The sequence below is a fragment of the Balaenoptera acutorostrata genome, chromosome 14 (assembly GCF_949987535.1).
Source record: "Balaenoptera acutorostrata chromosome 14, mBalAcu1.1, whole genome shotgun sequence".
Taxonomy (NCBI): Eukaryota; Metazoa; Chordata; class Mammalia; order Artiodactyla; family Balaenopteridae; genus Balaenoptera; species Balaenoptera acutorostrata.
Window position 1 is genome coordinate 980,370 of NC_080077.1, and position 25,046 is coordinate 1,005,415.

General features: G+C 51.5%; 1 protein-coding gene across 2 annotated transcripts in view; it reads left to right on the plus strand.

Moving 5' to 3' along the window:
- Positions 1–18,896, plus strand: part of THBS2 (thrombospondin 2) — a 28,712-nt gene extending 9,816 nt beyond the window's left edge. The window contains exons 6-22 of one of the 2 annotated variants that reach the window (XM_057527890.1): positions 806–946; positions 1,537–1,633; positions 3,022–3,189; positions 3,431–3,607; positions 4,341–4,514; positions 5,000–5,127; positions 5,214–5,366; positions 5,793–6,011; positions 8,410–8,517; positions 9,327–9,486; positions 10,928–11,046; positions 11,672–11,906; positions 13,206–13,433; positions 13,911–14,182; positions 14,724–14,821; positions 15,952–16,091; positions 16,963–18,896. In XM_057527890.1, the coding sequence (XP_057383873.1) occupies positions 806–946; positions 1,537–1,633; positions 3,022–3,189; positions 3,431–3,607; positions 4,341–4,514; positions 5,000–5,127; positions 5,214–5,366; positions 5,793–6,011; positions 8,410–8,517; positions 9,327–9,486; positions 10,928–11,046; positions 11,672–11,906; positions 13,206–13,433; positions 13,911–14,182; positions 14,724–14,821; positions 15,952–16,091; positions 16,963–16,970 (2,625 nt within the window). In that variant the 3' untranslated portion in view covers positions 16,971–18,896. The remainder of the gene's footprint in view (positions 1–805; positions 947–1,536; positions 1,634–3,021; positions 3,190–3,430; positions 3,608–4,340; positions 4,515–4,999; positions 5,128–5,213; positions 5,367–5,792; positions 6,012–8,409; positions 8,518–9,326; positions 9,487–10,927; positions 11,047–11,671; positions 11,907–13,205; positions 13,434–13,910; positions 14,183–14,723; positions 14,822–15,951; positions 16,092–16,962) is intronic. The other variant, XM_057527891.1, reaches the window with a different exon arrangement.
- Positions 18,897–25,046: the final 6,150 nt, after the last annotated feature.

A 25,046-nucleotide genomic window follows, 5' to 3' on the forward strand; every position in this document is an offset into this window, starting at 1 on the left:
GGGACACCTGCAGGCGGGGGCCCTGACGGGCGGGAATCTTCATAAACGTGGAGGACCTTCCCCCGAGCTGCACGTGGCGTGCGACCTGCAACTCTCCGGCTGCTTCGGGACACAGCGCCTCAGCCCTGCTGGGGCCGGTGGCATCCGGGTGGTCCCGGCGGGGGAGGGGCTGCAGACGGGAGGCCGAGACAGGAGCGGGGGGAGCCTTTGCCCCCGACGCTTCTCTCTTTCAACTGGAAAGAGCTTCGGGAGAAGTTTACCTACATTGGAGTGGGGATTAAGGAAATTCGCCAGCTCCCTGAATCACACAAAAACATCAGGATGATGTGTTTCTGTCCATTTTGCGCCGGGGGGGGGTCCATATCTTTTGGGTGATTCTCAAAGCGCCCATTATCCCCAAATCAGAAACGTTAGCGGGAGCAGGGTGCCTAGAAGGAGGGAGGTGACCACACACGTGCTCAGGGGACAAATGGTGTAACTTTCACTGAGTTGATTTTTTTAAAAAACTTTGCATTGTTTCCTGCAGTCTGTAACCCCCAAGACAGCAGGGCTTATGTCTGTTTGCCTTTGCTGTTGTGCTATCAGAGCCGTGTCTGTCACACTTGGAAGAATGGATGAATTCAAGAATTGAACCTTAGTTTTCAGCTGCGGGTGGCGGGAGGGACCCCGCCCCCCGCACCCCGCCCCCCACCCCCCGTGGTCCAGCATGAGGCTCCTTCACGACTGGACGCCCTCCATCCGCCCGTGTACGATGGCTGCAGAGCCATGCTGCGGCTGTGCTGACCCCTTTCCCTCCTCTTTGCAGTCAAATGACAACCAGTTTCTCTGGGAGCTCATTGGAGGACCCCCCAAGACCAGGAACATGTCCGCCTGCTGGCAGGACGGCAGGTTCTTTGCGGAGAATGAAACCTGGGTGGTGGACAGCTGCACCAAGTGCACCTGCAAGGTGAGAGGGGCACACGGTCTCCTGGCAGCGGCCCGGGCTGGGGCCTCCCGCGCGCTGCTCCCCGTGCCGCGCGTGGGGCGTGGGGAAGGGGGCCACCTCCAGGGAGGCCCGAGTCGGCCCCGTGCTTCTGCGCCCAGAGACCTTGGGAGGGTGCAGCCAGTGTCACCCGGTAGCTGGCCGGCCCCCCACTCGTTTGTGTTTGATGCCACTCGGTCCTGCGAGGGCCTCGGGTTCGGCACAAGCCGCTGGGGGTGGGGTCACTGCCCACGACACGACATGCCACTTGGTTTCCTTACGTCCTGCCACCTGGTCTCCACTGCTGGGGGCCTGGACACCGGACGCCGCTGCGACCTTGCACGTCCTCCCGCCCGCAGCGCGTGGAAGGCCCGGTGCCCGTGGCTCTGCGGACGGAGAAGGGAGCTTGCGGCGCGGCGAGCCCGCGCGGGCCTGGCAAGAGACGCGCCCGCGTCCCTGTACCCGGCGGGGTCTGTGGGCAGAGACCTCCAGCCTTCCTGCCGACCTCCCAATCCAGCCCTGGGTCAGTGTTCATGTTCCTAAATGAGTGACATACACGCCTCTTTCCCTTGTAGAAATTTAAAACCGTTTGCCACCAGATCAGATGTCCTCCCGCCACGTGCGCCGACCCGTCGTTTGTGGACGGCGAGTGCTGTCCCTCCTGCTTCCACGGTGAGTGCCCGGCGGGCGGGCGGGCGGGCGGCGGCCTCGGCTCCAGCGGCCCCGGCCGTGTGACCGTGCGGGTCTGTGTCGGACAGTCCCGCAGGGGCCGGGGCGCCGAGGTCCTCCCGAAGCGCCCGGATGCTCGTGGCTCCGGGGTCGCGGCGCCCCTGCTCCCCCTCAGCCTTCCCTCCTGCGCTGGTCCAAAGCCACAGCCCCCGCCTCTGTTTGGAGACCCCGTCCCCCTCCCCCAGCTGACCCTGGAGCATCTGCGCCTCCTTCACACCTGGCTCCCCGCCCCCTTCCCCGTGGTGTCATCAGCAGCCTTGACTGAATCGGGTGGTTTCTCTGAGACCTGCTCTGCGTGCCCTGTTTGTCTTTCGCTGTCTGGTCCTCATCCTGCTCTGGGGGCCTTGAGCCTGGTGACCCGGGGAAGGGCTGGGCAGCTTCCCTGTTCGGGGAGCCCACGGACATGAGCACAGGCTCCGCCCCTCCATGAATCCGAGCAAAATGTGGCTTTTCCAGGTTTCAGATTCTTAATCTGTAAAATACAGAATGAGTGTCCCCATGACACAGGGTTAGTTTTAGGATGAAAATAAACAGCACGATATGTACAAAAGTGGCTGACGTATATTAGGTGTTAAACAGAGACCAAACCGGACGTGCTACGGAGAGTAACAGTGTAATTGCGGGAGCCTGAGGGTCCGCGTTTGCCCAGAGGGAGCCGTTTCATGCTGTTGAGTAAAAGCCCAGGAAAGGTCTCCTCAAGTTCTTCTCTTCCTGCTTCTGAGACGTTGAATCGTAGCATGTTCACAGGGTTCTCTCCTCCCTGAATGTGACAGCAGGGTGATGGTATCTTTACTATTTACCAGAAAGATCTCTTGCATTAAGGTACATCTTTTCTGTTATTTAGAGATTGATAATTTCCTGTGAAGAATTTCTTGGCAAGAAATTGCCTTTTTATTTAACTTGTTCCAATTTAAAGTATTTGGAATGAAATTTAGTGTCCTGTAATTTCAACCAAAAATTGAAGTTTCATCACCATATATAAATCAACACACGGAGGTTCAAGCGGAAACAACTCACATCTTAGCAACTCCAGCGAAACCTTGTGCAGGCAGGGTTCAGCGCTCTCCTTTGTGAAGCCGTTAGAAACATCCTCAGACCCCTTTCCTGCCTGTAGACACTGGGTTTCTGGCCCAGCTCCTCGTGCATCCCCCTGCTTCCCCTTTCCTGGGAGGGCAGCCCCTGAGCTCCGACCCTGGCACAGACGTGGGGCGGCCCTGGTGTCTGCCCCCTGCCAGCACCCACCTGGGGCATCCAGCTCGGACCCCAGGGCTGGGCTCTGCTGTGTGGGGCAGTCCCTGGGGAGGTCTGATGGGCAGTGGTGTTCCCCCCAGCAGACGGCGAGGAAGGCTGGTCCCCATGGGCGGAGTGGACCGAGTGCTCTGCCACCTGCGGGCCTGGCACCCAGCAGAGGGGGCGGTCCTGCGACGTCACCAGTAACACCTGCCTGGGGCCATCCATCCAGACGCGGTCGTGCAGCCTGGGCAAGTGCGACCACCGCAGTGAGTGTCAGAGGCCGGGCCGGCCCGGGGTGGGGGACAGGGCCCAGCCCCTGGGGTCTTGAGGGTCCTGAGAACCCCTGCTGCTGCCCTTTCTGGGAGGTGCTCCACCCAGCCCAGGCATCCTGTTCTTCCCCACCTGGTCTCCCCGCCCGGTTGATGAGCAAACTCCCCGGACGGGCCAGCCCCGGCCTTTCACTCAGCGCCCTGAGCCTCTGACGTCCTTGTTCCCTCCACGCGCTAGTCCGGCAGGATGGTGGCTGGAGCCACTGGTCGCCTTGGTCCTCCTGCTCTGTGACCTGTGGGGCCGGCAACGTCACCCGCATCCGGCTCTGCAACTCACCAGTGCCGCAGATGGGCGGGCGGAGCTGCAAGGGGAGCGGCCGCGAGACCAAGGCCTGCCAGGGCCCGCCCTGCCCGGGTGAGTGGACCACGGCGGGGACCGGGCTCGGGGCCGGCCTTCAGCAGGACACAGGCGTGGCGCGGCCCCGCGAGATCAAGGCACTGGGATCCCCTTGGTCGGCTGGTTTCTGCAAGCTGGGCCTTGGGGTGGATACCAATCGCGGTGCTCAGCTCTGACCTCCCCTGAACAAGCTCCAGTTAATCCACGATGGAGCAGAAATAGGCCAGGACCGAGGGGGAAGCGACAGCAGGCACAGGAGGCGGCCTCCCCTGCATCTGGGGCATCTGGGGCCTGGGTTTGGGAGGACACGTGCTCCCCGCACCAGGCCTGCTCTGGGACTTGGGCAGGGTCTTCACCTGGAAAAGGCTGTGCTCTGATTCTTCTCCCTACTGAGTTATCCATACTGATGATGAGTGACAGCCATGTAAAATGAAACTCAGCTCCACACAGCTTTTCAGATGTGAGCACCTCTTGTCCGTGGCAGGGGTGGACCCGTAGCCAGAAGCCCCTGGTCAGTGGTCCCAGGTTCTGGGCGCAAAAGATTGTGTGATTTCCCTTCCCGGAGACAAAACAAAAACAACTGAACTGTCATCATCTGCATCCCTCCCTGGCCATACGGTCCCGAGAGGACTTTCCTACCAGGTTTCCTCCACGTGTGGAGACATGGCCTTATCCCAGGCTCTTTGTCCTGAGCCCCCAGCACAGGCCGCACCCCCCCCCCCGAGTGACCCCTCTGTCCTCTCTCCCCCAGTCGACGGTCGGTGGAGCCCCTGGTCCCCATGGTCGGCCTGTACGGTCACCTGTGCCGGAGGGATCCGGGAGCGGACGCGCATCTGTAACAGCCCGGAGCCCCAGTACGGAGGGAAGGACTGCGTCGGCGACGTCAAGGAGCATCAGATGTGTAACAGGAGGAGCTGCCCCGTAGGTGGGTGTGCACGGACGGGCCCACAGCCTCCAGCCTTTCGGCCGACGGGCGTCTGTCATGGGGTCTGGACGCTCCAGCCGCAGGCGTCTTTGAAGACACCACTGGGTTTTAATTCTGATTAAATGTATAAAAATGCTTGGAAAATACAGAGAAGAAAAATCAGTTCTACACACATGAAGCTTTACCCTCTGCTCTATGTCCCTCTGGCATTTTTACACAAAAGCAGAAAGCATGCCGTGCAGAGTGGAACATCGTAGGTAGTGTGGTCACAGTGGACACGTGCCCTGTGACCCCCTACATCTCCGAAGCTTTATCCTTGGGGGTGGTGGCTTTGGGTGGCTGTCCCCAGCATCTTCCTAACCCACTCAGTTTCGCCACAGCTGAGCCCCAGAGTGTGTGAAGGCCATCACCCGGGCCTCGCGTGTGGCTTCATTACGGCGCTGCCTGCTGGCAGCTGCTGACTCTGCCCTGCTTCCTCCGCGCAGACGGCTGCTTGTCCAACCCCTGCTTCCCCGGAGCCGAGTGCCGCAGCTTCCCTGACGGGTCCTGGTCCTGTGGCTCTTGCCCGCTGGGCTTCCTGGGCAACGGCACCCACTGCGAGGACCTGGACGAGGTGGGTGCCCCCTCCCCCGGCAGCGGGGTGTCCCTTGGAAGTGGGGAGCGCGGGCTCACTCACGTCTGCCCTGCTGGTCCCCGCAGTGTGCCGTGGTCACTGACGTGTGCTTCACGACCAGCAAGGCGCACCGTTGCATCAACACCAACCCCGGCTTCCACTGCCTGCCCTGCCCCCCGCGCTACAAGGGGACCCAGCCCTTCGGCGTCGGCCTGGAGGCGGCCAGGACGGAGAAGCAGGTGAGCGGCTCGGCCTTCCGCGCTCCTGTGAGAGACAGCAGGGCAGTCAGGCGGGAGCTGGAACTGGAGCGTGGACGGGATGGGAGTGGGCACTGCGGTCAGGTGGAGAGATGGTCTCACTCTGCCGGCCAGCGCGACCCCACCCGCAGGGGCCACAGGGCTGAGTTTTCACTCACAGCATCCCAGAGGGCCAGGGTGGGGACTCGTGGTCTCCCCGTGACCCCAGGCGCCACTGGAGGCCTGACGTGACCTTGCTGTTGCTCGGGCCCTTCCAAGGGAGCAGAGCCCCTGGTCTCTGGACGCTGCCCCCTCCTCAGCGTCCCGTGGGCGGGCGGGAGCCCTGCGCCCTGCGCCCTGCACGCGGCCCTCCCTGCAGGGTCAGGGTCAGGGTCAGCACGCGCCCTAACCCGCTCGGCCCTCCCGCAGCTGTGTGAGCCTGAGGACCCCTGCAGGGACAAGAGCCACAACTGCCACAGGCATGCGGAGTGCATCTACCTGGGCCACTTCAGCGACCCCATGTACAAGTGCGAGTGCCAGACGGGCTATGCGGGTGATGGGCTCATCTGCGGGGAGGACTCGGACCTGGATGGCTGGCCCAACAAGAACCTGGTCTGCGCCACCAACGCCACCTACCACTGCATCAAGGTGAGGGTGGGGCGGGGCCTCCCCCTTCCTCAGGCCCCAGTGGTTCCAGCTCGGGGCAGCTGTGCCCCTGGAGGCGCCTCTACGGTCCAAACAGTGGGAGGCTCCCTGTGGGCCCTGCACTCCGCGTGGTCCCCACCCCAGAAGCTGACGGGAGCCGGGGTGTCACTGCCCACCCACTAGCCCCTCCAAGGCGTCTGCCTAGTGGGTTTCTGCAAATTCCAGGATCACTCTGGAGAAGCAGCTGATTGTTGGGAGCTGGGAGAGGACGCGGCGCCTAATACATGTTTGTTAACTGAACACAAAGAGAGGCTTGAAATCATTGGGGGCGGGGCGACGTAAACAGGCCCCACCCTCCTCCAAGGCTATGGGGGCCTGAGGTCTGCAGGTGGGCCGGGCTATGGTCACGCAGAGTCTAGCAAACATTTTTCTTTGCAAAGACCCCCGTGTGCTGCACACAGGAAGCGGTTAGGGCCCCCGGGTGAGTGGGGCTTCCTTAGGGCCTGTAACAGGGTGGGGTCCTTTCCTGGGGCCACTGCAGCCAATGACCACAAACCTGATGCCTTTAAACGGCAGGACTTCATCCTCTCACGGTCCGGAGCCAGGAGTCTGAGGTCAAGGTGTGGCAGGGTTGAGCTCCCCTGGAGCCGCCAGGGGAGGGCCCTTCCAGCCTCTCCCAGCTTCTGGGCCCTCCAGGTGTCCGTGGCTTGTGGACACATCTCCCCAACCTCTTCTTCTGCCTGCTCCTCTGTGCGTCTGTCTCAAACTCCCCCTGGCGCCCTTATAAGGACACGCGTGGCTGTATTTAGGGCCCATCTGGATACTCCAGGGTAAACTCGTCCTTTCAAGACCCTTATATCAATCGCATCTTTTGCATATAAGGTGATATTAACTTTACCATGTAAGGTGATAGTCACTTTTTTGCTATTTAAGGTAACATTGACAGCTTCTAGAGGTTAAGACATGGCATATATTTAGGGGATCACCATTCAGACCATTAAACAAGGTGTACCAGAACGTTGTAGTGAAGTTTTATACCTTAGAAGCTTCAGAAATATAAATACTACAAACTCACGAAAGACATTACTTGCAAATGTAAATATATTAATCTATTTAATATTTATTTATTCTTGTGAATTTTGAGTAAGAGAGTTTTAAATTTTTTCTTTCGCCCTCTTGATTAAAGATGGCAGATGTTGACTGAAACAAAAAGTGAATCTGCTTTGAAATAATAGAGGCAAAGTTTGCAACCTTCATTGTATCTCCCTGACCACCTTCCCGGACCTAACAAGGTCAGGTGTCAAGCTTGGAAACCCCCGCAGGAAGTGGGTGCTTATTGGATGCGATTATTGATGAAGATTTCCACTAGGGACCCAGGTGCCCTGGTACCGTAGCAGGAACAATGGAAGGTGTCCACGAGGCTAAGGACACCCTTTTTTTTTTCATTTTTGTGGAACTTCAGGCAGGAATTTAATAACTAAAAAGGTGGCACATAGAAATTTGCAAAATTTGCACATTATATTTGCATTAAATATAACTTATGGGAACAAAGAGATGCAAAAGTAAGACAGTTCATGAGAAGCCCCCTCCCCCCGTCTGAGAGGTTCCCTCACTCATCCCTGCAAAGGTGCTGAATCCCTCCCTCAGGACCTGTGTCCACACCACAGGAATATGCTCTCCTCCTTCACGGGCTGGAGTTGAAACTTGGCTCCAGACATGGCCCTGGGCTGTGCTTCTGATCAGGCCCCTGACCCCCTTGAACCCCTGGGGCTTCTGGGACACCTGTGTTAATGGCATCGAAACACCTTCACGTGGACCCTCTCCTGGTGTTTCCAGCTCCCTCAGGCTGCAGTGTCTGTACAGCTCGGGTTTGAGTCCTTATATCATTGGACTGAAACAAAATGACTTTTTTTCCCCCGTTATGGGAATTCTCCACTTCTTGGGCAGAGCTGAATCAGGGAGATGGTTTGGGGCGCTGGGCCTCGGTTCCTGAAGACAGACTCTAGGCCACCTGTTGGCTAGTGAGGGTTGAAGGTTTATGACCTTGGCTCTTGGGTGGATGCTTGGAGTTTGTGGGAAGCAATGGGACAGGGGGCTCTGCCCTGTCCTGTATTTTCATTCTCTCCTGGTTCCCGCCGTTGTTCAGCTGCATACAGGGATCCCGAGCTCAGGACACAGGCTTCTTTTGCCTCAACTCACTGGCGGCGGCGATGTCGGTGCTAGAGCAGCATCTGCGGGGAAACGCGGGGCCCCCCGGCCCCGCCGCGAGGTCTCCGTTCTCCTGCTCCCGCGAGGACAGGGGCCTGGCGTTGATGTTGCCGGCTCCGCCCTCATGATCTCATCTGAAAAAAGGGCGCTCTTGGGAATGTTTCTGTAACTGGCCTGCTTCCTCTGCTCGCAGGACAACTGTCCCCTCCTGCCTAACTCTGGGCAAGAAGACTTTGACAAGGACGGCATCGGGGACGCCTGCGACGATGACGACGACAACGACGGCGTCAGCGATGAGAAGGTGGGGCCACTCGGCCTGAGCACGCGCCCTCGGGGTCAGGAGCAGGGGGAGGGCACGTGCCCTCGGGGTCAGGAGCAGGCGGAGCGCGGTGCCCTGCACCCAGCGGCCCCTGTGAACTGCCGCTGGGTGTAGCGCTCCCGCGCGAGTAACGGAAAGTCACCGACAGGGAACGTCTGTCCTTCGCACAAGCGGACGAGGCAGCCAGAGCACGCAGCCGCCTGGGGTGCTCTGCCAAAAGCGCTTTCAGTGGTTTAGTTCACCTTGAACTGCATAAAAGGGACTCATCCCCCCTGCTTCTGGGGCGGGCGCCAGCGATGGGGGCTGCGTGGCATGAGTGATATTGCCACTCCCTGCCTTTAGGGCAGAATTTAGATGTTACCATTTCCCGGGAGAAGTGTTGCAGACATAAGTGATCTGACATGTTAGTCCTAATTCAGCACTAGCAGAGATAGAGAGGCCAGCTTCTTATTCACAGGTTTACTGCATCTGGCTTCCATTGATCCATTAACTCATTCATTCGTTCATTCCCTTGACATTTATGTTTCTATCCTCACCATGAAATATGTCCTAGATCACCTTCCCTATAGAAAATATCAAAATTTTTCATAGGGACAGATGCATAAATAATTATAAAATGATTTGATATCAAGAAAGTGTCAGCAAGGGCTACCTTTGCCGACACTTTATCGCTACCTTGATTCTCTTGATCTACTTTGAACACATAGCCTGTAAGTGCTAAACCATTTTAGAAGCAATTCAGCAAACATCCCTACCCTATTTCTTAAATTCTTCCCTCGCTTTCTCTCTAGGACAACTGCCAGCTTGTCTTCAACCCACGTCAGTTTGACTACGACAAAGACGAGGTCGGGGACCGCTGTGACAACTGCCCCTATGTGCACAACCTAGCGCAGATCGACACGGACAGCAATGGGGAGGGCGATGCCTGCTCCGTGGACATCGATGGGGACGGTCAGTCCCGTGTCCTCCCGACGCGCTTCAGGGCTCGCGGTCGGCGGTGCTCCCAGACTCCATGCTTTACTCTGTGTTACCGCATAAGCCCAGCTTCACCCGTGCACTAACATGAGACAACGTGATTCATGACGCTTGGCTCGCAGGGGCCCAGCCTCGTTCGGCCCCTTGTCCCCCTGGGTTCCTGGAAGGGGTCGCTGGCCTCAGGACCCCCTTTGGAAAACTACGCGTTTGTCACCTTCCTTTCCTGACCCTGAGCTCTTGCCCTGTGCCCTTGTGCCCAGTCCTGGTGTCTTCTCTCAGGTCCACCTCCGTTCACAGCCCCCGGAACCCAGTTCCCTGTCCTGACCCAGCCATGCTTCTGAGAAAGGCCTGAGGACAGCTTTGTCTCTCCTGTGTTCCCTCCCATTTCCCTCCACGCTGTATTTCTAGCCATTCACTGAATCATTCATTGCAAAGCCTCCGTGAGGGGTTCCAGGTATCCCCGGACTTCAGAAACCTGCGACACCACCAGGTTATTTAACCCTAGATGCCAGTGCCACGGGCACGAGCTCTACAGCTCACGGCACGGCCTCGCCCTGGGTGTCTGACACTCAGGAAGCAGCTCGGACAGACTCACACCCACTCCCTCTGACTCCACCCACCCACCCCCACCTGCGTTTGTCTCCTGGCTATTTTCTTGGTGTAACCTGGCATCACACTGACCAGCTTCCACCAGCACCAAGATAGCGTCCGGCCGTGCTGCTCTCTAGGGCTTTCCAGCAGCCGGGCATCTCCTCCAATCCTCCGTCTGTGAGGTCTGACCCCCTGCATATCTCAGGGGTCCATTCTCACTGCCTCGCCCCCTGGCTCCCCCCACCTGCCAGGACCTCCCCATCTGCCAGGATAAGACAGCTGCCTAGCCTGGCTCAAGCTTTCCTGCTGACTCACTGATTTGTGAGGTTTTGCTTTGCCCCTCGAGCCTGATTACTGTTAACTCAGTTTTCATAACCCCAAAGTTGATGAAATTCATTATCTATTTTCAGATTTCTGGGTATAAGGCACTATAGCTAAACCCCCTGTCAGTCTCTGCCATTGTTATTTTCCTGCTAACGCAGGGAACAGATGAGGCAGTGGAGCCCCGGAAGCTGATCAGCGAGGCGAATTTCCTGAATGGATGTTAGGGCAGATAGTCAGCGTGTTTACACTGTGATGACTCACTCGTCAGCCCCCCGTGTGTATTGTCCTCCAGAGACCTCCGAGAGTTGGTTCTGCTTCAAACTGAGGGAATTTTAAGTTTAATGGGAAATCTGCCATGAATCTAATAATCTTTACATTTTATGATTTCTTAGATCATTTTTTATTAAACAAAAGTTTGGCTGTAAGTTGCTTACTGCCATAGGAAGAGCAACGTGCCTTTTCTCAACTCCGTATACTTCCGTTTTTCCCCTGAATTCTACAGATGTCTTCAATGAGCGAGACAACTGTCCCTACGTCTACAACACTGACCAGAGGGACACCGACGGGGACGGCGTGGGCGATCACTGCGACAACTGCCCCCTGGTGCACAACCCAGACCAGGTAATTGACTGGTGATTGACGAGGTGTGGCTAAGAGCAGCGGGGGTGGAGGAGCTTCTCAGTCACAGAACATGCATGGCTTTGCAGCTTTCCATCCATCTGCCAGGATGCGACAACACAGGCTTTTCAATCACTGTAATTGAAAACATTGAACTCAGGTCTGAGCATGACTTGTATCTCCGTGGCCACTGGCCAGATGAGTGGGGGCCTTTGTCCCACTGTCTGAAAGGAGAGAGTCTTCATCTAATTATCTCCGCATTTCCCTGATGCAAACATAGGAATTGGCTGCTTTTCCAGATTTGCCTTTGGAAGACACGGTGAGAACATAACATACTGATGTAGTTCCTAGAACGTGTTGCAGCAGATGTTGTCAGAAAGGACTTGATTCTGTTGCAGCTAATTCTTTCCAGTCTTCCTTAAAGAAAGTGAATCCCCGTAGGGAGGTGGGTTAGGATGGAGAGATCCCTGGACTTCAGTCCCGGTTCTGGAGGCCGTTTCCTCTCTGCGGTCACGGCTCACATTGGGAGTGAGGGGGTACAGGCCACGCGTCCTCGGCGACTTTCAACCTGGCATCTGTTTCACGGGATGGATGCCCAATGCTGCTCTCCCCGAACTCTGTCTCCCAGACCGACGTGGACAATGACCTCGTGGGAGACCAGTGTGACAACAACGAAGACATCGACGAGGACGGCCACCAAAACAACCAGGACAACTGCCCCTACATCTCCAACGCCAACCAGGCTGACCACGACCACGACGGCAAGGGGGACGCCTGCGACTCGGACGATGACAACGACGGGGTCCCCGATGACAGGGACAACTGCCGGCTGGTGGCCAACCCCGACCAGGAGGACTCAGACGGTAGGTCCCGTGACAGCCGCCCCGCAGAGGCAGAGAGGTGGCAGGAGCGCGAAAGGCCGGGAAAAAGAAGTATGTAGCCCGACTGCTGACGTGAGTAAGTGGTCCATGAGAACAGGATCTGGAGGGAGTAGGGGCACAGGACGGGTCAGAGTCTCAGGTAGCGCGGCAGGTGCGCAGCTGGGCTCAGTGGTGGCTTGGTTGTCCTCTGGCGTCTGCTGGAGCCTGTGGGTGCGATCCCGGCTGACCCGGGTGCTGCCTGGAGGATACACATCCACTGTGGATGAGACAGGGTGTGGGGTATTTGAGCCCACACGACCCAGAGGCACGTGGAGACTCACTGACTGAAGGGCAGCTCCAAGGACCACCCCCCCATCCCGAGAGCAGCACAGAACTCATTCTTGACAGGAGGACAGATGGCTTCAGTCCCCACAGCGGGGCTTGGGGGCGCTTGCTGGCTACCGAGCAGCCTTGTACCAGGAGGGAGGCTGGGATGGAGGCAAGGCTGGCGTGCTCAGGGATGTCTTAGGGGTTTTGGAAGCTCCTTTTTGCGTGAGTGTGTACCTGTCACCCAGTGCGTGGATGTGTGTTGCTGAACAGAACTGAAGGATAGTTTGAAGGCTGTGATGGAAATTCGGTTGAACTTGGTGTCTTTTTCTCCTTCTAAAGCAATAGGCACTGCAATGGCCTAATTGCAGGGGTAAGTGGTCATCTGGATCGACACTATTACCATGAACTGCACGGCCGTGAAGGTCTCAGCAGGCATCTCTCTGTGTGCCAGGCTGGTCCACGGCCCCATGGCCACATCCCCACCTCATTAGAAAATTTGACAAGATGCTTCCAAAAAACAGAAGTCCACATCTCCCTAGGGAAATCATTTTTCATTAAAGTGTTCTGCTTTCAGTGCCAAACAGATTACAGGCAGGGGTGATTTAGGTAATAGTAGAGGTTCTGAAGACTATCAGAGAAAAAAAGCTGGAAATTCAGCTTGATTTCACTTGGCAGCGTTCAGGTTTTGTACCCCCAGTTTCACGTTCAGAAGGAAGTGAGAAATGACTCTACAGGAACTGGATTATGGCGTGCTTTGCTGCAGGGCTTATCACAGCAACGTTTTGAAAAGAGCATCCAGACTCCTCGCAGCGCTGGGGTGAAATGTCAGAGATTACAGGCGCTGGTCCAGGAAATGCTGCCAAGCGCCTAGCCTTGAATTTTCAGAGAATCACGTGCTAAGTTTTCTCAGACACAGAGAGGCGGACAGCAGACCCTTACTTTGCGTGTTTCTCTGCTTGTCCTTGGTGGCAGGTGATGGGCGTGGTGATGCTTGCAGAGACGACTTTGACAACGACAACATCCCCGATATCGACGACGTGTGTCCTGAGAACCACGCCATCAGTGAGACGGACTTCCGGAACTTCCAGATGGTCCACCTGGACCCCAAGGGCACCACTCAGATCGATCCCAACTGGGTCATTCGCCATCAAGGCAAAGAGCTGGTGCAGACGGCCAACTCCGACCCTGGCATCGCTGTTGGTGAGCCTTAGAATACGCACCGCCCCTTGCGGTTCCTGCCTGCAAGGTGCCCACGGAGCACATGGGCGGCCCTTTAAAACCGAGTGGACAGGAGCAGTGGGTCTTTCTGGTAGCCCCCATCCTCCCTTGGTTTGTAAAACCATCTGCCTAAATATTTTTAATGGGAGAACCTGGGGAAGCACTTATTTGCCTCTACAGATTCTCTGCGATTTAATATTCAGCAAGCCATTTCGTTTTATGGACTTGGTCTGTAAATTGTTACCTAGGGTGGTGAAGCTCTGCCATAACTCTGTAAGTGGGATCTAAAGAGATGAAATTCCACAAGTGTTGTTAATCCCACAGGAACAGACCCTGAGTTAGATGGGAGAGGAGAGCCTCTTTCCACCTGCATCCAGTGGTCCCAGGGCTCATCCAGGAATTCCCTAAAGGGCTGTTTCTGACTTGGTTTTGTGACCAGATGTTCCCTCTGGCCCCCAGGCTTCGATGAGTTTGGGTCGGTGGACTTCAGCGGCACATTCTACGTCAACACCGACCGCGACGACGACTACGCGGGCTTCGTCTTTGGCTACCAGTCCAGCAGCCGCTTCTACGTGGTGATGTGGAAGCAGGTCACTCAGACCTACTGGGAAGACCAGCCCACCCGGGCGTACGGCTACTCAGGGGTGTCCCTCAAGGTGGTGAACTCCACCACGGGGACAGGCGAGCACCTGAGGAACGCCCTGTGGCACACGGGGAACACAGAGGGACAGGTGAGGAGGACGGTCTCTTCTGACCGAGGCCGGCAGCTGCTGTGGGCTTTCAGGAGAGCAGTACCTGCCCATTGCAAAAGTACCCCCACCTCGGTTTTTGTTCATTTTACCTCAAGTCACGGTGCTTTTAATAATCTTTTATTGGGTACCTCGCTTATTAAAGAGGCCAGGCCTGGTGATTTTATAAACACAATTGGTAATCCTCTTGCACATGAAACGTAGGTGTACTCCCTTACAGAAATAGGGAGAACAGGGTTTCAAACGTTTAAGTGTTTCGCCCAAGGTTCCACGTTGAGGAAGCAGAGAATCTGTGACTCGGCCCAAATGCCTGTGCTCTTTGCGCTGAACTCCATTGTTGCCTATCAGTGGATTTTGCTCATGCTAGAGATTTATAATATGAAATATATCGGAGGTAGATGTGGCAGCAGGAGCCATAGGGATTACTTAGCAGAGTAATGTTTTCGTCTCCCCCCTTTGTGCCGTAAAACTGTGGTTAAGACTCAGGGTGCCAATTATACTCACAAGTGATGTTTTTCCTCAGGTTCGCACGTTATGGCATGACCCCAAAAATATTGGCTGGAAGGACTACACTGCCTACAGGTGGCATCTGACCCACAGACCTAAGACAGGTTACATAAGGTAGGTGAGAGGGTAGCTCAGTAGCAGCTGTATTTCTACCAAGTAATTTTCACATTCCAAGAACATCTTTCCACTGGATGGCAAGTTAGAACACTAACAGAGAAACAAGCCAAAGTGGGTTCTAATTTGTACACTGTCCCCTGGATTCTTCCACTTTAAGTGCCTTCTCTTTTCTGTCCAGCATCTTCTTCACGTTTTTTAAAAAAGCAAAAAGCAAAAACAAAACTGTGGAAGAGAAGAAAAATCAAACTTGTTAAAATAACCCAGAAGGTGATAAGCATCTCTCCTCCTAATGAACATTATGGGCATGGGAGGGAAAGTGCAGTTAAAATAACTGCATCTTTGTGAATTAGCATGTGATTTCTTTGGTGCACAGGTTCCTATTTATTTCTGATATTGTGAATGGCTGAATTTAAAACACATCTTGAACAAAACTTGGACAAATCAGTCCAACAGAATTTTGTTCTCTTGGCAGGACAGCATTTGTAATCAACTTTTTTTATTTTTTAAGCTGGGACAATTTCTAATTTTATAAAATGAAATACGGATGATTTAAATTTAAATTTTTTGCAAAGTTAAGCTTAGTCACTACGAGCATGAGGCAGTCTGATTCTTCACCAGGAGTGTGTGCGTGTCCTCGGTGACAGCAAGCACGTCTTAGAAGGGGAGGTGCAGGCTGGTGCCAAGGGTGTGATGTTTCTGTGGAGTGTCCCTGTTTATTCACTCCTCTCCTACCAGGGAAGCTTTAGTGCATCTGTACGTGTAGGGTGGAACCTGGTCCTTGCTATCACACAGCTCACAGTTTGTGGGGAGGAAGCAGGTGAGCTCGTGGTTTTAGTGCAGTGTGAAGGCCAGGAGCTTGCTGACACGGGGGAGGCTTAGAGTTAGGGTGAGACAGAGGGAGGGGCCTCCTGACTCCACTAAACTGTTCCATGACTCCTGAAGGTGGAGACGACTTGGATGCTTGGGTGGGTGATTGTCAGTGAGTCATGGGGAAGAAGGAGGGCTCTGGGGTGGTGCTGTGTTACTCTTGGCCAGCCTTGTGAGGAGAAGACTGACCTCCTGCCCTCTGGTGAATGTGCTTCAAAGAGCTGACATTCTCTTTCTTTCTCCTTTTTTCCTGTTTTCAGAGTCTTAGTGCATGAAGGAAAACAGGTCATGGCGGACTCAGGACCCATCTATGACCAAACCTACGCTGGTGGGCGGCTGGGTCTGTTTGTCTTCTCTCAAGAAATGGTCTACTTCTCGGACCTGAAATATGAATGCAGAGGTGGGTGTGAGAACATTATTCATTGGGGCCGTGAGTGGCACAGAGGATGGGGAAGGAACACATATTTTACTTTTCCTTTTACAAAAGCTACACATCAGGGAAATAAGCTGGTGGCCTGTCAGGCAGATGTTTTGTTTTGGTCAGCTTGAGTTGGTTTTGTCTGTCAGTTTGTTTGTTTTAAATTCAGTGTGAATGTCTTTGGTAGGACAAACACTTTTAAGTTATTCACAGGCTCTACTTGTCCCACTCTACTCTATCCCATAGCTTTTTATATTTTCTACACCTTCTGGGCCCTTAATGACATTTTAGATTGCTATCTTTGCTAGAAAAAAAGAAAGAAAGAAAGGAAGGAAGGAAAGAAGGAAGGAAGGAAGGAAGGAAAGAAGGAAAAAAGGAAGGAAGGAAGGATGGGGGGAAAGGTTCTCTTTAGTTATCACTCTAGGAGCATATTTGAATCAAAATATTATAGATCTGGAAGGGAACTTGGCTTCTATGTGGTCTAAGCCTGTGTCTTCATGTAGATATGAAAATATCCCTATTCTACAGATAAGGTAAGTAAGGCTCAGAGATGCTTCTCAAAAATCACACAACAAGAGTGTTGATTTGTCTTCTTGATTCTGGTGAAGTGTTCTTTTCCCTATCCTTCATTCCATCCATGCACCCACCCATCCATCCATCCATCCTTCCATTTATCCATCCATCCATCCATCCACCATCCATCCATTCATTCAACCATTCACACATCCATCCATATTGTGGAAACCTTTTTTTAAAAAATAGAAATAGTGATATTTAGGTTATAGTTAAACAAAATAAAGCAAAATAAAATGCATGGTCCAATCTCCCAAATTCTGTTTACTGTGTTTTGCAGATGTCTGAACAAGATTTGCTGTATTTCCAGCAAAGTACTGTAGACGCTGTTACCCAGACACCTCAGTCCATCCCAGTTCTCCCAGCTTCTCTCTAGCAGACCTCCTGTCCTTGACCCCAACCTCGAGTGGTTCTTCACCTCCTGTCATCAACCCAAGCCCATGTGCCTTCAGAGGATGAATATTAATGGAAACAAAAAATGAACATCCAACCCACTACAGGAAAAACAGTTTGATGATCCATGAGACTTTATGTGGAGTGAAAATCGAGCATGATATTACATTGTTTTCTCTTGTGTGCTTAAAAAGAATGACGTTTACATATGAAATGTAAGTACTTATTTTATTTATGTGTATATGGAGTTGAAGGGAATATTGTGTATAAGCAATTATCATAAATTAAGCATTTATGCTTAATATTGCTACACTACTTCCAGTGCTTTAAGTTTGGTGCGAGAGCACCCAAATCCTGTTAGGTCAATTATAAAGAAGGGTCAACTCAAGTCTGAAGTAATGCCATTATCAGAAAGAGGTCAGGAGATACCAGTCACATATGTGGGATCTCAAGTAACTAATTGGAACATCAAAAATAATTATGGAAATAAATGAATACCCCTCCCCCACTCTCTTGTCCTACAATGGAAGCCCTCACTGGTGCTGTCTCATCAAAGAAGGAATATCCTGGCAAAATGGCTCTAATGTGGGTCCAGTCGTGGGCCTGGCAAAGCCTCGTCTATGTGAGGGCTTAACTGAGCGAAGTGCTGTCACCGTGGTTGGCCCCTCCAGCCATTGTGGACCTGAGAGAACTCGTGGCCAGTTGTCACTTGATTCCGCAGTCTGATCCCTAGAATCCTCGCTGGAGCTCCTTTCCCAGCTGCTGGGGAAGAGTCAGCAGACAAACAAATCAGCAAATGCATTTTGGCATCTAATCCCGATTCTAGGCTTTGAAACCATGGACGGATTGCTTTTACCTAACTTGGTAACACATTCCATTAAGGTTCCAGTTATAAATGTTGTGCTAATATTTATTAAGTGAATATAGAATGCAGTTCCGTTCACCAATAACTTATTTTAAATATGACAAGTAACACTTATGTAAGTATAATATCTAAAAGTAAACATATAACTAGCATATAATAATATAAAGATACAGTTACCGCAAAATATCTTCAAAATACAAGACTTTATAATATTATGTTGTCATCATAAAACATGCTGCAAAATGTGATAGAATAAATAAATAATAATGAAGAGTTTATAATGGAACCTTAATATATACTGTTGCCGGTGACTTTAATTCAATATTTTTTAGTGCTATCTATCTGCTGTACATAGGATTTTAAAGACTTGGAATGCTGAGGATAAACCAGTGTTGTCTCGGCAGACATACCCCTTAATCAGTCATATTGTCATATACACAGGTTTGATTTATTTTTTGCTTTAAGTTGCATGACCTTTCTGCAGGAAATATTAGTTAATCTCACTCCACATAGGGGTTTAGGAAGAAGACTTTGTCTTGTTGATCTGATGCGGACAAACTGTTCTCCTCTTCCTGTTAATAGCGATTTCACTCCTCTGTCAAGTAGGGAGAGGGTCCATGACTTTGTCTTCATTTGCTCGTGCCGTCTGATAAAGTTACATTTGTTGCTTCCTTTGAGGTTGATTTTTCTTTTCATTTTGCTGCACTTTTTACTTTTTTTGGTGGAACTGTATTCCCAAGACAAGGAAGTGTTGGGAGACTTCATTAAATGTAACAATTGTGAAGAGTGTGTAGGTTTTCTGTGTCGGTGGTGTTTGGCCGAACAATACGGTGGCGTGGGTTGATGACGATGTGAATATTTAGAATGTACCATATTTTTTTGTAAATTATTTATGTCTTTTTTTTAAAAACAAACTTCTCGTACAGATGGATAAAACTTCTTTTGTTTTGACAGACTGTAAATATTTATTTATTTGTTCACATGGTCAAAATTTCACCACTGAAACCCTGCATTTAGCTAGAGCCTCATTTTTATACTTTAAAGATTCATAACAGGAAATAAATTGTAAAAAGGTTTTCTATAAATGAATCTCTCTCCCTTTTTTAAAGAGCTAGCAGGGCTCCTGCCGGGGGGACGGAGAGGGACCCCGGCTGATCCCTTGTCTCCTGGGCCAGGGACACAGCCTCCTCTGTGACAGTCCTTCCTCGTGCGCGTCTCAGGCTGAGATGCCGTTTGGGGTCTTCACGGAAAGAAGCTGTTTAAGGCAGGTCTCGTCATGGTTTGTGGAGCCGCCCGGGTCACGCGCTATGACATGACCTTAGGAAAGCCATCCTCTGCTGCTTCTTGCTGTGCGACAGGGGACAGAGCAGTGCAGTGAGTGCCAGCACCACTGAGATGACTCAGAAAAAGGGGGCAACACGAGGGGCCCCCCATCAATACAAGCGCTGCTTCCATGACCCAGTCTCGTTCCCAGCCGGAGCGAGAAGCAGCAGAAGACTTGGTGGGACAAGTGTCAGATCATGACGTCACGTGGGCAGCAAACCAGCTGCTCAGGGGTGGGAGGAGAGCCACAGGGCGGCCTGGGGTGTCTCTGGCTGCCCCCCTGCTCTTGGGACTTCTGAGCATTACAGTGGCGTCAATTGTAGGGGAAACGTGAGAGCGAGAGATTCAGGGGGAGCGGGGAGACGGAGGGGAAGACAGCGTGTCTGGCTGAAATAGGCTGGGAGGAGTTGGCCAGGGAAGCGACAAGATGTAGGGAAGGCCTCCCGAGGGGACGGGATGGAGCCGAAGGCCCCGGCCTTGATTGGGGCTGAGAACAGGTGGATTTGGGGACATGGAGATGGAGGAAGAGACTAGACCTGCAGAAGTGACCCAAGAACCTTTGAGAAGTTTAGAAACGAGGAGATGAGGAGAAGGATGAGGGTTGACTGTGGGTAACGTAACCACTGGGAGACCCTCACGTGCGCTTCACTGGTGAACCAGCAGGTATATCATGTGTTTAGTAACGATGCTGAGAAGTCAAGACATTAAAACGAGATACAGTTTCCCACATTCAGCTTTTGGGGGAAGTTTATTGAAAATACAAGTTTCTGACAGACTCCCTGTCAGCGGCCTGGTAGTCCCAGAACTAATTCTTAGTGTCTTTGCGGCCTGACGGGGGGCTAGGTGGCCCACGTGCGGGGCAGCTCTGTGGAGAGTCTTTTCCTTTTGTGTGAGCTTCTAGCACACAAGGTGGAACTGTGCATGGTCATTTTCCCTGAAAGAAGAGACGAAGAGCCCGGCCCTGCCCCAGCTGTGCTCCTTCAGGCCGCGCTTCCTGAGCCCTCATCTAGGGGAGCTGCGGGTGACTCTGAACGGGGGTCCAGCCCGAGGTGCAGGGCTCCGAGGGCTCCAGAGGCCAGCTCGCCCTCCCGTGGCACCGCAGCCAGGGAGTGAGGAGTCCGCAGCAGCTGAGGGCCCGGAGTGGACGCACAGCCCTCCGCCACCCGCGGCTGCCAGCCTCTCGCACTGCCCAGGGGTCGCTGTGGGTCTAAACGTCTCAGGCAGGTTTTGCTCACTCAGTCTGAGCTTCACAAAGTGGCGTTTTGGCCACGGGAGCGGAGTGGTGCGTGGGCTTAGGGGACACGTAGGAGCTGCCACCCGACAGCTCCGTAGCCCCGGTCATGCAATCACGGATGCCTGCACGGCTCTGCTAAGGACTAAAGGATCCCCATCTGGACCCCACAGACCACGCCCCGGAATCCCGGGGCAAGAGGAGGGAACAGCGGGGCTGTCTGGGCCCGGCCAAGCCCGGGCCCCTGCTCCCAGGGGAGTGACTTGGCAGAGGGCAGGGGTCCAGAGATGACAGAGACTCCGGGCTGAGCAGACAGGGACCTCAGCTTTGGGGAAGCCGCAGAATTCCTGCCAAGACGTCTGGGCCTCGCCTCCACGTCTGACCCTGGCTGAGCTCGCCCCACTTGGGTCCTCGCCGTCCAGGGTCCCCTGTGTGTGGCCGCCTGAGTGGTGGACATGGAGGAGGCCCTGAGTCCCGTGGAGGCCACGCGGGTCCCCGGTCGCCAGGGCAGGGGGCCTGAGATTACAGGCTGTCTCCCCGACTGCCTTTCAGTTTAGGTCCGTCAGCTGTAAGGAGGCCTGGAAACTTGGACCACTTTAAGCCGTCACTTTTTCATAGAGTGGCTACGAAACACACCAAATACACATGAGAAGTGAGATTTTGACATTTCCAGCAAAGACACATTCTCCACACCATTGACACAACAGCTTCGGTCAGAGGCCATCCCAGCGAACACGCTTATATAAGTGCCTGAGTGCGGACGGGACCCGATGGTCAGCTTGGGGAACAGCCACCCGCAGCATCTCAGACCCTGGCCACCGGCTCAGTTCCCAGACCCCAGGCTCTTGGGAGGTCAGCCTTTTTTGGCCAGAGGGGCCTCTTCTGGGCTATAGCCTCATGGTAAGAAGACAGTCTGACTGCAAGACAGCTGTCTGCACCCAGAGGGCTGATTTTTGAAAAACGTAGTGTAGGGAGAGGAAAAAAGTGTAGTCCACAATACCTGACCACACTTCATTTTGTGTACTATTAATTTACTTTCAAATTGTTGTTTATTATTTATATAAATGTGTTTTGTTGTTCAGTGGATTTATTTTTCTACCTGTGAAAATTGTTTAGTTATCCTGGGTTGGGATAGAATGCATGTAATTTTTCCCATTTAAACTTTCAAATGATCAGCAACATGGATGGACCTAGAGATAATCATACTAAAAGTGAAGTAAGTCACACAGAGAAAGACAAATATCATATGATATCCGTTATATGTGGAACCTAAAAAATAATACAAATGAACTTATTTACAAAACTGAAACAGACTCACAGACATAGAAAACAAAATTATGGTTACCAAAAGGGAAAGAGAGAGGGAGGACAAATTAGGAGTATGGGATTAACAGATACACACTGCTATGTATAAAACAGATAAACCACAAGGATTAACACAGGGAGCTATATTCAATATCTTATAATAACCTATAATGGAAAAGAATCTGAAAAGGTCTGAAACACTTTGCTGTACACCTGAAACTAACACAACATTGTAAATCAACCATAGTTCAATTTAAAAATTTTGAGTTATTTTTCTTTAATATGGTTTCAGGAATAAATTACAATTATTAAACAAGATATATATCTTTATATATAAAACATATTCATATGCACTTAATATAGAATGCATGAATATATTAAAAATATTTAATGACATATATTTAATATTATACACACACACATACACATGCCTCATGAAGATACAGCCTCTCTATAAGGAGCCATTTCTTTAGAAACTACCATCTTGCACACAAGAATCATTGGCACTTCAGCTAAAGATTTCAGCTGCTGTGGAAGGAAGAATTAGGAGACTAGCATCAGGAGAATTCTACCAGACTTTGGAGTTTCTTGCTATGTTGGGCAGGAGTGACCTTCACCATGTTGTGGTGAGTCGAGCCAGTTCCGGAATAGGACATGCAACCCCAGATTGATCAAAGCTCGGGTCCTAAATAATTGGACAAGGAGACTTGTTAACATGGTCCATCCTGGCAGTTTCTTAAAACCTATTCATGTAGCTGATTATCCTTTTGGGCTGTTGCATGTTGTTTGATAAAGAATACAATATCAGACTATTCTAAAATCTATTACTGGAATGCCATGATATCTCATTCATAGGTAATTTCTCTTTTTAATTCCCAAGCTCTTTCTTTCTTAATGGATTGGGGGATTTAAAAAATGGATATGGGTGTACAAAACCCTAATGGGTATGGGGGTACAACTTAAACTTAAAACAATGGTATCAATTATATCTCAATAAAGTTGGAGAAAAAAGGGGAATTCAGAAAAGCTGAAGCGTACAAGATCAACACACAAAATCAGTTGTGTTTCTTTACACCAGCAAGAAGTAATATGAAAATAAAATTAAGAAAACTATTTCATTTGCAATAGCATTTGAAACAATAAAATACCTAGAACTAAATTCAACTAAAAGGTGAAAGACTTGTATAATAAAAAGTGCAAAACATTGTGAAAAAATTAACAAAAACCTAAATTAATGGCAAGACATCTCACGTTTATAGACTGCAAGATTTAACATTGTTAGGGCAGTGATACTATGCAATGCAAACTACAGATTCAGTTCAATCCCTATCAAAATTCCAACAACTTTTTTTTGCAGAAGTGGAAAAGATGATCCTCAAATTCATTATGGGATTGCAAGGGCTCTGAATTGCCAACACAAAATTGAAAAATAAGAACAAAGTTGGAGGACTCACACTTCCTGATTTCCAGTCGTACTACAAAGGTACAGTGTTCAAAACAGTGTGGTGTTGCACTGGGCCGGACACATAGACCAATAGACTAGAACTGAGTCCAGAAATAAACCCAGACATTCACGGCCAATTAGTTTTCAACAAGGGTCCTGAGGTCGTCAGTGAGGAAGGAACAGTCTCTTCAACAAATGGATCTCCACGTGCAAAAGAATAAAGTTGACTCCTAGTTCACTCCATATACAAAACTTAACTTAAAATGGATCAGCGACCTAAATATCAGAGGTAAAACTACCAAACTCTCAGACAAAAACATGGATAAATCATCATGACCTTGGATTTGGGAACGGATTCTTAAATATGACACCAAAAGCATGAGCCGCAAGAAAAAAAAAAAGTAGATAAACTGGACTCTATCAAATTAAAAAACATTTCTGTATCAAAAAACCTTATGAGGAAAGTAAAAAGACAATCTACTGGATGGGAGAAAATATTTAGAAATCATAGATCTGATAAGGGTCTGGTGTCCAGAATATATAAAGAATTCTTCTAACCCCAAAACAGAAGGCAAAAAAAAAAAAGAAAACAATTAAAAATGGGCAATGACTTTGAAGAGATACTCCTCTGAAGACATACAAATGGCCATCAAGTACGTGGAAAGTTGTTCAATATCAGTCACTAGAGAAACCACCACGAGGTACCACCTCACACCCGCTATAATAATAAAAAGGACAAGTGCTGGTGAGGGCGCGGAGAAGCTGGAGCCCGAGGGTATTGCTGCTGCGACTGCAACGCGGGTCAGCCGCCGTGGGAGGCAGCTGGTGGATCCTCCAGAAGTGGAGCCCAGGGACATCACGTGACCCAGCGGGTCCTCTCCTGGGTATAAACCCAAGAGGACTGAAGACAAGAGCTCACACAAGGACATGTCATGTGTGCTCTTTGCATCACTACTCATAACGGTCAAAACCTGGAAGCCGCCCAGATGCCCATCACAGATGAATGGATTCCGGACAAAGGAATATTATTCAGCCTTAAAGGTCTGAAGCTCTGACACCTGCTATGACACGGTTGGACCTAAGTAATATTATGCTGAATATTGAGGAAGCCAGGCACAAAAGGGTACATATTGTATGATTCCATTTATTTGAAATATTCAGAACAGGTAAATCTGTAGAGACATAAGGCAGATGCGTGGTGACGGGAGCCTGGGGCAGGAGGGAATGGGGGTGACTGTTTAATGGGTACAAGAGTTTCTTTCATGGAGATAAAAATGTTCCGGAACTAAACAGAGGTGATAGTCTTACAACACTGTGAGTGCTCTAAATGCCCCTGAATTGTACACTTGAACATGGTTAATTTTAGGTGACATGAATTTCACCTTAATGTAAAAATGGGAACTACATGATCATAACTATAGTACATAGTAAATGAACTGGTCAGGTGAGAACTTAGATTGACGCTTTGTTCTGCATAAGCAAAGGTTTAAGGTAAACACATAGGACAGGACAGGGCAAAGCTGGGGCGATGTCCGCGAGCCGCCCTCCACCCTCCACCCTCTCTGGGTGTCTTGCTCTTTACCTCTGGTCCCTCTCCCTCCCAGGCCCGCCTGTGTCCCCTTCCTGCTAATCCCCGGGGACTTCGGAGCTGGAAACAGACTCTGGTGCCAGGGGACCCATGTTCTGACTTTAGCTCTGATGCTGCCAGCCGCGCAGGTGGGACGTGCTCACAGAGTCTCACTCGTGCTCTGCAAGGTGGCACTCCGTATTAGGCAAAATAATCACCGTGTAGTCACCTTGTAG